The 13,213-nt window shown below is 47.2% G+C and overlaps 1 protein-coding gene across 1 annotated transcript in view; it reads right to left on the bottom strand.

Moving 5' to 3' along the window:
* Window positions 1-13,213, bottom strand: part of LOC119403097 (uncharacterized) — a 54,930-nt gene that overhangs the window by 6,326 nt on the left and 35,391 nt on the right. The window contains exons 9-11 of the mRNA XM_049418801.1: window positions 6,380-6,591; window positions 5,883-5,986; window positions 1,473-1,573 (exon numbers count right to left, since the gene is read on the bottom strand). Coding sequence (XP_049274758.1) covers window positions 1,473-1,573; window positions 5,883-5,986; window positions 6,380-6,591 — 417 coding nt within the window. The remainder of the gene's footprint in view (window positions 1-1,472; window positions 1,574-5,882; window positions 5,987-6,379; window positions 6,592-13,213) is intronic.

The following is a 13,213-nucleotide window of genomic DNA, read 5'->3' as shown; positions in this document are numbered from 1 at the left end:
AATTGGAAACAATTCTTGTTCATGCGTTTAATAAGATCATATTTTTGGCGAAAACTGGATAATACGACCGCGAAAGTGTACCTTGGCCGATATATCTAGAAACCCTACGTTTATTCTTCGGTATACTAGCTCAAACGACGTTCCAACAAGCCACGATGTGCATGTTGCAGAGCTGCTGAGGACGCAGCAGCGCCAGTTTTGCGGCGAAAAGATCGCTGCCAGGTGCGGCCGCTGCGTCCAATTATGACGATGATGAGGTTGAAAACAAGAAAGGGCAGCGCAAATTAACCAGCTACTTCAATGTTGCTCAATAAAAGCGAGTTGCTGATGGTTTATGCATATTTTCCTCCTTTTTTAAAGGCACACTAAAGAGCAAAACGATTTTTCTCACATCAGTAAAGTACTCTATCACGATACCAAAAACACCCCGCTTGCTGCGAGAAGACGCTGAGCAAGCGAGAAAACGCACAAGAACAAAATGTGGGTGGAGACGCCACCTCGAAGTTTCCGCACTATTCTTGGTGATGTCGCATGTTTTGATGGCGCCTACCATGGACTACGTAGTTCCTAATCGGTAAAAATGAAGTGCATTGTCCTCTGAGGGGGCCATAGACCTAACATACCAAGTTTGGGGTAATTTTGTTGAGCCAATGGCGCCAAAACATGATAAATACACTTTGAAATCCGTGATGTCTTGCGGGGAGATTTCAGCGCAAAATTTAAAAATGAAACTTTGAACTTTATTTTCTCCTCTATTAATAAACCTATGATGGCAAAATTAACGACATTAAGAGTTCCCAAAGCACAATTTATCGGTCTAAACATATTCATTGTTTCTCTTTAGTGTCCCTTTAAACCCCTCTGGTTAATAAGATTTTCACATAGCAAGTTTTATTTCCCGGTTCCTGTGAAGAACATATCAACGAGATTCCACTGCATACACATGCCCGCGAGTGGGCTGCGCTGGACGCAATGTGCCAGTGACCATAGTGTTTCCTAAAATTAACCAGAGGGGACTCTGGCGCTGCGATCGCTCAGCCACCATGGGAATGATGGGTAGTACATGGATTTGCCTAGTCTTCATACTTGCGGGCTTCGAACGCACTTGTGGCTTTGTTTATTGCCGTGTTTTGGTTTTCTTTCGGATAAAAGAATGGATCATTGTGAACTTCGTGACCAGATTTGAATTGGCGAGCCCAAAAAAGTCAAGTGGCGAAGTGGAACTGTTGAACGTTTGCTGAACTTCGTCTTGCGACAAAGCAGATGCAGGCGACGCCGAGCCAAACGGAGCTGAAAGTACGAAGTTTAAACAAATCCGTGTACTACCCATCGTTCCCATGGTAGCTGAAGCGCCATGCGTTGCAGCTCCCATAGACACTAGCGCCAGAGTTCCCTCTAGCAAGTATTGTAGGAAACTGTGCCAGTGACGACTAAACCGTTGCTTCAGTAATGGAGATGCAGTCAATACTCACACTGGGTACTGGAAGGTGTGGTGGTGGTCAGAGGCGATGATGGCGATGTCCCGGCAGAGAGGACGGTAGCGCACTATGAAACTTCCTAACTCTTCCAGCAGCTGCAAAAACGAAACAGGAAGCAGTGCCCCCATGAGAACACAGCAGGTAGACACGGACTGTTAGAGGGACATTGAAGTCAAACAATAAATTAGTTCAGACTGATAAATTATACTCCGACAACTCCAGTGTTGTTAATTTCACAGTCACAGGTTTATTAACCCTTTCACTGTCGGGTGTTTTTGGCCGTGATGCACCCCCAGTGTCGGCTTGGTATCGGGAATATCAGGGAAGTTTGAAACACAGAGAAATGGCGCACTGTGAAGTCACGACGACAGATCGAGATAAAAAGAAAATACAACGACCCCGTTTTCTGCTGATTGCAGCAAGCAAGGCCGTGGCGAGTGTGCGAAAGCAGTGATCGCGTCATCTTTCGGTCTATTGGAGAGGCAATGGCACGCGCCTCTGAATTTGACTCGCCGTAGCGACACGTCAACAGAATGGAAAAAAGAAAAACAGCAACAACAACAAAAAAAGAAAACCCACGGTGGATGGCAGAACAACCCTTGTGCCCGTATCACACGTGCGCCACATGGTTGCCCAGCCCCAGAGAGCAACGCGGGTGAAGTGACCATGCTCCCCAGCAAAGAAGGGTGGGTGCGTTCACTCCGTGCTCTTCTATACACATACCAACACAGCGAGGGGCGAAAGTACATGCTTCTAGAAAAATTTGAGAGATGGCGCAACCAGTAGAATCACACTAGAGTTACTGTATATGCTACCTCTAGGTAGCAGAGTTGCGCATCCGTCTACCAAACGCCACTAGCAACCATGTGTTGTGGAGAAGCTGACGCTCAGGCCAATTCTCGATCGCGCCGCTGCAGCGAACTGGATTGACACCAGTCATTCACAGTAATGTTAATCACCGGTCTTCGACACGCCAAACTTGTCGATCGGTGACCCGGTAGGCATGTCGCCTGCAAAAACGAAGCGCGTCTTCGCCGCATAGCTGTGGTTGCTAGCCAGACCTATGCGCAACTCTGCTACCTAGAGGTAGCATATACAGTAACTCCAAATCACACCAGTTTTGTGTTTCGGCGTGAATTTTTGAACACACGATGGAGAACATACCGGTAAGAAAATCATGTCAATAGTAGCGCTCTTAAATATCCCGGAGAAGTATCCGATGGTGATGTTATGGATTTCAAAGTGTTTTAATGCGACAGCGTTAAAGAGCTCGTTTCGCAGAAGTTCCGGGGTCAGTGGTTGCGAGCGAAAAATCATCTTGTCCGTGATCGAAAAATCGAGAAAGATGCAAATAAAATAAGTAATAAATATCTTAGGTTAGAGTGAGAATTGAACCCAGGCCATCTGAGTGGCAAGCTGGTGTTCTACCACAGAGCCACGCTTCGCTTGAAACTGCTTCGAAAAAAAAGAAAAGAAGACTATATGAATGTCATGTAGTGGAAGGAGTCTCCTTAACGCATGTAATATTAAGTGGCGGAAGCGTAGAATCACGCCAGGCGTCAAAACATGTGAATTGTGCAACAAGTGGGTGTTTGAAAGGCCCACCCATCAGAAAGCGCTCATATTTAATCATCATCATCTGCAAAAGCATCAACAAAGTGAGCAGCCACGTAGGTTCGTGTGTTGCCCTATGGACGCGTAGTGGGCCCTTCGCCTATTCTCAAAAGGAAGAATTATGGTGTAGTGGGCACTTGCCAACTGTACTGCAGTAGGCATTCTAGGATAGTTTGCAACAGCCAATGTTACACGCAAAGTCATTCGTTTCCTTACGGCACGGTTGAGGCATGCACCGAGAGCCGAAGCCAGGCTACGCTACGAAGCCAGGCTACAAACCGAAGCCAGGCCCGATTACGCTATTGCGTTACATCTTGAAGGCGAAGCTCAAACGTCCTACAAGTTTCTCGGGTCCCAGCACCATACCTAAATGTAGCGGCCAAAGTCAGCTGTGTTTCTAAGCATTTAGTTCCGGTGCGATGGAAATCATGTAAATTTAGGTAATGTCATAGAAAACGTGCAAGGTCCCTAATGCATTCATGCATCCCCTAAAACCCTAAAGCTGAAATCTATCCAGTGCAGTTGTCATGGTCCTTATCAAAGGTGATTTTTGAAACCATTCTTGTTGATGAGTGCTGACGGTCACTTTTCCTGTTTGATGAGGCATACCGTACTTACTCGAATCTAGGCTGCCCTCGATTGCAGGCTGACCCCCGAAATTCGCAAGGCCAGAAAAAAAAAAAAACTTATGTTGAATGCGGGCCGAATTAAAAAAAGAAAACACTGTTTTATCGGCAGAAAACTGACCAACTCTGCGCTCGTGCCTCTGCCACTTCCGCGTCACGCGACAGGAGGAGAGAGGGTGTCAAAGTGCGTGGCATTCGCGGGCACCGTAATCACGTGACCTGATCCACCCTTGCCCGCCTTTGCCGGCGTGAAATCTCGTCGGCTCGACGACCCTCGCTGCATGAACGTCAGACTGCGAGATTTCAGAACAATGGACAGTACGAAGCAGACAACGCGGTCGGCCTGGGTAGCCATGGGGACCACCACTCTGCCGCTGAGCCTGAGCGACCTCGTCACCATGCAGCTACCGTAGGATGTCACGAAAATGAGCCTCAGACGCGCATACAGAGCTGTCTGCATACGGTAGCCTGAGATCGGAGCATGGTGAGCCGCCATGCCGCTACCGGAGCCGGGCCTTTAGGTAGGTGGCGGCTGTGGTCAAATCATGGTACTCTGATCTAATCCGACTCCCCACTTTCGCACATCGTTTTTTCGAAAAAAAATATCGGCTTAGATTCGAGTAAATACGGTATCAGGCTTTTGCCTTAATCAAATCATTATCACCATTAGTCTTTAAAGGACTACTGAACAAAATTTTTGCCACCAAGATTTTCAGCCAATGAAGCATTGGGTGCTGGAATCGATAGACACAACCTTCATTTCAGGCAGAACCTTAGGAAATAATGAATTTACCGTATTTACTCGATTCTACCGCGCCCTCGATTGTAACGCGCACCCATTTTTCGTGAAAGAAAAGAACAAAAAAAGTCCGTAGGAGTCAAACTTCGCACATTCTTGATACGGACATACGAGCGCTATGGGACGGGGACATAGACAAGAGGTACACAGGACAGGCGCTCACCTCTTGTCTATGTCCCCGTCCCATAGCGCTCGTATGTCCGTATCATGTATGAACCAACTTGCCCAAACACAAGTCTCGCACATTCAGAAGAAGAAGTACTTGGGTTTTAAAGTAAAGTTTCAAAAAAGTAAAACACAGTCAAAAAGTGGGCCTTGCCGCTAAAACTGTCGCAACTACGGCGGCGATACAAGTAGCGTAATGGATCAGTCCTCATCGCTGTTGGACAACTCCTTGTCGCTGTCAACGCTCTTCGATTTCGGGAAACCGGCCCTGCTTTGGTCCACTGAAACCTTTCCGTGAAGCTTTGCTGTAAAAAAATCTGCTTCTGTTTGCGCCAGTCTCGCACGCACGTTTCGGGAACTCCTAACGACCGCGATGCGGCCCGATTTCCGTCCGTCTCTGCACATGTAATAACTATTCTTTTAAATGCGGCATCGTGGTGCACTTGTCGAGTATTTGGAGGCGGCACTTCCATGCCGTCGATGCGAACGCAGAACGGGATGACAATCTCCTCAGCACACGAGAAATGGCCAAGGAGCGTAGGAGGCGGCCATTTTGAAATGCCGATGGCAATATGATAACCGAGTTCCTTTTTTTTTTTTTCGGTACTCGATTCTAACGCGCATGCGATTTTTGGACTCATTTTACCGGAAAAAAGGTGCGCGTTAGATTCGAGTAAGTACGGTAATGCATTTTTAACGAACTGCAACATCTGGCAACATTTCTTACACTGGAAACTGGCATGCCAACAATACCCGCTGTCACCCGAGCTTCAGCCTGCTTAGTCACGCCACGTGCTGACAATCCACCAAAATTACAGCCAGCTGTTGAAAAATATGTGAAATAAACTGCTTATCGCAACAGTCGCGTCTTATTAGTAGAATTTCAATGTTTTCGTCAGTTTTTCCAATTTCTGTTCAGTATCCCTTTAAGCCGTGCTAAGTGAATGCACACACTGCACCGAACGAAAAAAATACAGGACACACGACGTTGAGTGCAAAGTCGTGTGTCGTGTATTTTTCGTTCTGTGCAGTGTGTGTGTTGACCAAGCGCACCTTTAAAAACGAATGAACACCAACTAGTCCACCTTGTAGCTCTACTCATCATGATTTTGGTACAATATCTGCTGACTACGGTGATGGTCACTTTTCCCATTTGATGTAGTATAACTATGAAAGAATACAATAACGATCGTCACCAACCTTTCCCAAGCAGTCCGTGGTGGGGTACTTTTGGAGCAGTTCGTCCGTCTTGTGCTCGTCCTGAAGGCGCTGCAAAATGTACTGGTTGAACTGAGCTTTACGCCCTGGAAAGAAGAAAAAGAGATTTCTGAAATAACATTCTCATTAGGACAGTAGTGTTGTGCCTTCAACCTCGTGGGCTTTAAGTCAATAAATCAATCAAAATGTCATTTTCGAGATGACGGGGAAAAGTTAGGCAGACGACTGCTAGTAAACAAAACAGGGACTGTATTTCAGGTCAGTCAATTTTGACGTTTTTCACTGCGGTTAAGCATCACGGGAGCAATGAATCTCAACGAAACAGGATTTCAGATGTTACAGACACATGCTTAATTACACAATAAGGTATGGATATGTGCCTAATTACATGACGAGGTTACGGACACGTGCCTAATTGCATGACCAGGTTACAGACACACACTTGATTGTATGACAAAGTTATGGGCACAACAACTTACTGCATGTGACCTTGTAACGCAGCCTGGTGATGGCCTTTGCACGACGGCGAACCTCACCGCTGGCGGCCGCACGGGCGAGGGTGAGCCTGTCACCCGTGTCGGGTAGCTTGATGTAATCGCCCAGCGACACCAGCAGCTTGACGCGGCCTTTGATGTAACCAAAGACTGCTTTGTCTGCTTCCATAAGGCATCCGTACAGCTCCCAGTGTTTACTGCCAATAGAAACATGCTCTTAAATATCCCGCATATTCGCATCCATAGGTTGCGACTTGCACTACTGCATCGAGTACATAGGGGCAACACATCCAGTCCGCTTACTAAAACAAGCACCAAGAATTCTTACATTCTCTAAATGTTCATGAGTGCAAATCGGCGCAACAGACAGGATGGGACAGAAGAGAGGACACAGAGTGCTGAACTTCCAACAATTTATTGCTTTGAAAAGCCTTCGAATTTAAAGCGCAGGTCTAAGGCACCCGTCCCTGCGTTGAGCGGCGTCGCCGTCGGTGGCGTAAACACGCGATCGAGTACGTGCCACAGGAAATGGGCAAGCCCCACTACAGTGTCCAACAAAAATGAAGCATGTGCCATAGGAATTGGGCAAGCAAAGAAGACGTGCATTGGTCGAAGGCACTCGCCATCGCTGTGCAGAAGAAACAAATCGGGAGCTTCCGAAACAAGTAAGTATGGAAACGAACAACTATGATTCAATGACATAGTTCTGGGAACATCACGGCGTCATGAACAAGGCAGAGTACATTTCCGTTCTTCTAGCAGGTACTCCTCGTCGCATCCTCATGCTACCCCACACCGTGCAGCAAAGGTGGGTGAATTACCTTAACTCATGGTGGTGTGCATCCTAGATTCAAACAAGGATCTTCAGCTAGTGCTTGACACGTATGCATGTGCCGCTTACGTGGTGGAATATGTAAGGCCAACCAAGGTATGTCCAATCTGAACCGGGCAGTGCAAGAAATTGTCAAAGAAAAGGGCGACATGGATTACACGCAGCCACTGAGACATCTGGGTGTGAAGATGCTCAATGTGATTAAATAGTGGTATGCAACTGTACATACATACATGTCTCTCTCCAATCATTTGTCTCAACTTATTGCAAAATCAAAACATCTAAACAGCTGCACTCAGAATTCGCATTAGGCAGTATCGTAATCATCGGTGAATTTTTTTTATACATTCACACACTGTTCCAACTGCCATGCACGGAACACAATATTGCAAGAGTTCATCACGTGGACAAACCTAAGTACATCTTTTCTTTATCAGTGAGTGTGACAGAGGGTGTAATGACACAATCATCCTTTAAAGAGATAATCTTTCCTGCCTCAATGATTTCGCTACAATCTGAATATATTAGTCTGCACCCACACTTGCTACAGTGAGCAGAGAGCCACCCTTGCTTCGACCGATCAACTTTGTACAGATGTTCTTTCAACCTATCATTTAAACAATGACCCGTTTGGCCAATGTAATATTTTCCACATGATAGGGGCAGCTGGTAAACGACATTACAAACACAATCTTTAAATTTATTTGCATGGTTGGTAGTACACCCACAATTGGGCCAGCACGCTGGGACAGACATTTTGCACAAGCAGCTCAATTTTTGTGGGGCCGAGAAAAGCAAGTTCACATTCACTCGCTGCGCTACTTTTTAACACGAAAGTGTTTTATGCCGGGGTCCACGAAGACTTCAGTGACGTATTTCCGTCACGGAAATGACGTTTAAAAAATGTACACCATCAGATGGCAAAGAAAAATAGTTCCATCAACGGACACCAAACCCACGACGGCTCGGTCCACAAGAACAGATGCCGGGCACGCTATCCACTGCGCCACAGTCAGACTCTAGACGCTTTACAAACGCGCCTTTTATATCTCACACTCTCCTCTCACAGTGCTCTCGGTCGGAGAGGTGGTGTCACCGTCTGGGGGTGGTAAAGTGAAGTAATAGAAAATTAGCTCCTGCAACGCGTCGTTGCTAGGCATGCGTCCCATTCGGCGCGTTTTCAATAAAAGTGCAATTTTGTCAACGCCTTAACACACCGCCAGGTGTCGACCTCAGCGCATGTCTCTGCCTCGTTCATAGCATCCATCCATATTAAACATAGCTCTGCGACGCGCACCTGCGTCGCCTGGCTGTAATACCGCGTTCCCCGCTTACGCTCGCCCCGAGAAAAATCGCGGCTGGGCTAGTGGGCAGACACGACACGGGTTGCGTTTCCCTCTAGTCCCATGGTGGTCTCTTTAACACGCGGCGGAATGCCGCATGCCCAGGTTCTGCGTCCAGTCAGCGACGCTCTTCTGGCTATCACACCACTTTCTCTGATTACGCTCTCACCGTTAACTACTACAGCTACCACAAGGGTTTGTTTAATCATTGATCATGGACGATAGTCGTCGGGATGGAGATGTGCTACCAAGCGCAAACGTGGGTGCATCCATGTTAAACAGTGCTACAGCTGCTGCCAATAGACATTGTGGAAGCTCTTTTATATCAATGTACTGTAAACATTCAACTACTGCTGTAAAGACATGTTTTACTTTCGTGTCATACCGATCCCTATAATGGAGGGATCAACCATGTTTTTTGAGGTTGTGAGCTATCTTATGCATACAAAGAATTAAAGTGAAATTCTGTCTCTCTCTGGCAGGTTGGACTTTGTTAGCGTTCACTTGACTGAAGATAACGCAACGGAATAATAAAGTTCAGCGCTCTGTGTCCTTGTAATGCAGGTTCTTTTTTAGGAGCGAAGCTCCTTATGCCGTGGGTCTGTCCATCCTCTGTTTGTAGCGTTGTAGTAGCCACCTCTACCTCGTGAGAAGCGCGCGTTCTGGTATGCAGTAGAAGAAGAAGACGGCGTTGACGAGTGAGACTCTCGTGCGTGTTCACCTGTGTGGCATTCTTTCTTCTTTACTGCGCGTGTTCTGGTATGCAGTAGAAGAAGAAGACGACGTTGACGAGTGACACTCACGCGTGTTCGCCTGTGTGGAGTTCTTTCTTCTTTACTACGTCTTGTGTTTCCGAAGACAACATTTCAGAAGTAACGCGCCATGAGGCTCCCTCTTGGCACGCTTTCTCTTTAGCTCAGAGTCGCCAGATGGAAGACAAGGCTGCGGAACGGAGGGCACGGAAGGCGGCGGCAGTACGCGCTCGCAGACAGAATTCTGCGGTGAGAGCCCGCGAGGCCGAAGCTGCAGGTCGACGCCGCGAAGCAGATTCCGCCGTTCGAGCCCGCGAAGCCGAAGCTGCTCGACAAGCTGCACAGCTGCGGCACGAAGACCCCGCCGTTCGAGCCCGCGAAGCCGAAGCTGCACGGCTGCGGCGCGAATTGGATCTTCAAAATGTGAAGGACCGTGAAGCGGCGAGAAAGCGCGCGTACCGGCAGGCAGAGCCCGAGGCTGTGCGAGCACGTGAAGTGGCTGCAAAACGCATCAGGCGGGCTCTGCCCGAGGGCGCCGACACGCGCTTCCAGCGGGACTTCCTTGATAACAGTTTCGGCCATAGTTGCGGTGTGTGCAACAGGTTGTGGTTCTCAAACAATCTAGTCACAATATCTTCCATCAAGAAGGACCACACTCGCGCCAATGCCATCGCCGTGCTGCAGCGCTAGTTCGCTTCGCCCCACTCATCATCATTCACCACGGGGATATGATATGCTGTGATTTTTTCTGTTTTCGACAGCTCTTTCTACGACGTGAGCGTCGGAGAGCTTTATCAAGGACGAAGCCGTTGGTTTAAACACCCACAAAAAAAACTTTAATAGACCATTAGAGAGGGGAAAAAAATCAACAAAACACTAAACACTGAACAAAAGGTTCAGTGCACATGGTAAAACATTCTTAACTACAAACAAAACGCAAGTTCAGAGATTTAAACTAACCAGTCTACTTCTGACACGGCTGAGCAGCGGAGCGGGGGATTTAACGAGTTCTGTCTCACCAAATCGCTTCGGGCTGGATGACACAAATGCAACCGGAATGTGGTGGCTCAGGCTTGTTGAGTTGACACGGGCTGGCTGGTGACGAAGAGGAAACGGTGGCTGCTGGCCGATGCATTGAGATGCCAGGGCAACCTGGCCAGGCAGCTGGAAGCACAGCTAGGGCCCGTAGCCCAACTGCTGACGCTACGTTGCCTGTTGCCTTCAGAGTCCGCAGGCCTTTGGGTGGAGTTCGCGCACCATGGCTGTGGTCTCGCACGGGAACTAGATGGCAGGAGGTCACGGCCTGTTGAAGTCTCGGTGGCTCGGGTCCGCAACCCGACGGCCCATCTTCAGCGCCCGGTCCGGTGCCAACCTTCCCCATGTCTAGTTCCCTTAAAACTCCCCTAGTTCCGTGCACAAGGCTTTTCTCGCTCTCTTGTCCACCTGTCTACTCTTCATTGGACACTGCTCAACCGCCGCGTTGACAAGTGATTGGCTCCCGACATGCTCCGTGCTGTCTTCTTATTCAGCCACTTGTCCTTCGTATCCTTGCGCCTCGCGCTCTCATGAAGGTATTCGTCGTCGTCGTCTTTCATTCGGCACTGTGCTCATCTCCGCGCGCGCACTCCTTGTCGTCTTTCTCTTTATGACGTGCACTTTTGAAAGGCACACAATTTAAACGCGAACTCCACTCATCACAGTCCTCTCTTCTGTTCCCTCCTGTCAGCTACGCTGATTTGCACCATAATCATGTTGTACCAATATGCCTAATTCTACGGCCTTCTGTAAATGTACTACAGTAAGAGACGCTGACGACTACTCTGGAGCACTATATTTGAGCGCTCCTGTTAGATAATGACACGTCAGTGATGAATAATGAATCATGACCCGTCTATATATTTATACTCCCAGCAAGTAGCATGAGAGCTGCAGGTAATACTAGTGCATACCTTGCGCCAGAAATGCAAACGGCTGAAGATTGTTAAACTTTCCTCTAGCTATATTACTACCTGGCATTGTGTACCTACTAAAACCAAGAGCAATTCAGATTAATAGAAATTTTATTTTATGGCTCTAGTAAAGCCAAAACTGAGGAACATTGATAGCCTGAATGGGATATAGTTTCACATTGTGCTGCATAGCATACAGTATTGACACAGCTGTGTTTCATGCACTTGCACTAGCTTGCGTGGCTGCGAGTTCTATTAATAAACTGTGAATAGGGGATATTCAAACTGTACCACACCATTTGCCGACAAGCCCATAAGCTAGATCAGCCATGCTTTGTTGGGCCCAAAAATGAAACCATTAGCACATCGCAGCCGTTCAAGCTGCTAGCTGCTGGTTTTCTATCTTCATTCTGCAATGACTTCCCAATGCTTCGTGTGCTGTTCAGGCAACGAGGGAGCCCTGACAATGCTGCGAACAAGGTAACACTAATTTTAATTGAATTTATCAGTTGCCTGAATGAAGAAAAAGAGAGTACCGACTCGGAATTGTTTCGTCAACAAGATCGGCACTGCGCTTTGGTTTGGAAATGACTGGCATGCGCAAAAGCGCTCTTTGACCTCAGTTCTTATTTCTCCATGCAGTTTAGATGCTCGCCTGCGACATAAGCTAGACCTGTAGAACAATATTACTGAAATATGCATTTTAAAACAGACGGCCGACATTGCACACGCGCAAGAAAGTGCGATTGATCAACATTAGCTTGTCAGTGTTGCAGAACGATGAAAGCAATGATTTACGTATATAATAATAATTACAACTGTGGGGTTTAACGTCGCAAAACCACGATATGATTACTGAGGGACGCCGTAGTGGAGGGTTCCGAAAATTTCGTCCACCTGGGGTTCTTTAACGTGCATATAAATCTAAGTACACGGGCCCCATACATTTTCGCCTCCATCGAAAATCCGACCACCGCTCATTTACGTATACAAACGTGCGTAAGCAGTGCCACAGACACTGCTGCGCGCATCTGCGGAAAATCGGCACCACCACAAGAGACTCAATCGGCGCAAAGACCCCAACAGGCATCTCTTTGCAAGCTTCGCAAAACAGTGTGCGCTGAAGTACATAGTCCGCATGCCACGTCTTTGAGCAGTTTTGGAGCAGCTTTTGGGCATCAAAAGGTGTGCTTTGGATTCACTTTGAAACAGCGCAGAAGACGAAAGACAAAGAAGACAGGATTTCGTTAAGTCTTCTTTTTCTTTAGTCTTTTGCACTGTTTCAAAATGAACCCAAACCAACTAGCTCAACTCTCCCTCTTGTGCGCTTTGGAGCCATGCAAGTTAGTTTTGGAGAAGATTTCTAGGGTTAAACATCACTGTTAATTGAAAATTTCTGGTAAACACAAAAAAATTCAATTATTTTAACTAAATGTTCAATACTAACAAACTGACCAGACATACCACAAATTAAATCATTAAAGCATCACAGCTGACAGAGCCATAACACCACATCTGAAATGAACACCACCTCAATACTAGAGATGAGCTAATAAAACTTACCTTCATTCTAAACCCAATGAGATTCTATAAAAGCGAATTAAAAAGCTTATGCTCCCGTCATTGAAGCGCCACAGCCAATGAGAACCGACAGGAAAATAGAGATAGGCAATGCACTGCAAGCTAAACCTGACTACAGTTCAGAGAATTTTTATGTTCACACTGACAAAACAAAACTGCTCATGTCTACAAATGAGAAGACAGAACTGAGATGCCCAATTTTATTGTGATAGCAATTATATGGACGCTATCGGGGGGTTTTTGCCATCGCCGGCGTTTTCTGTATGAAGTCCAAATCGATGACATCGCCCCACACATCATGTGTTCTATGCGCGAGTAAAAGCGCGCAAGCGCTGGGGACGAACGCGGCTGAAGCAGAGATG

The sequence above is a fragment of the Rhipicephalus sanguineus genome, chromosome 8 (assembly GCF_013339695.2).
Source record: "Rhipicephalus sanguineus isolate Rsan-2018 chromosome 8, BIME_Rsan_1.4, whole genome shotgun sequence".
In the NCBI taxonomy this organism is placed as follows: Eukaryota; Metazoa; Arthropoda; class Arachnida; order Ixodida; family Ixodidae; genus Rhipicephalus; species Rhipicephalus sanguineus.
The sequence above is the reverse complement of the archived record's forward strand: the minus strand, read 5'-3'. Positions and strand labels throughout refer to the sequence as shown.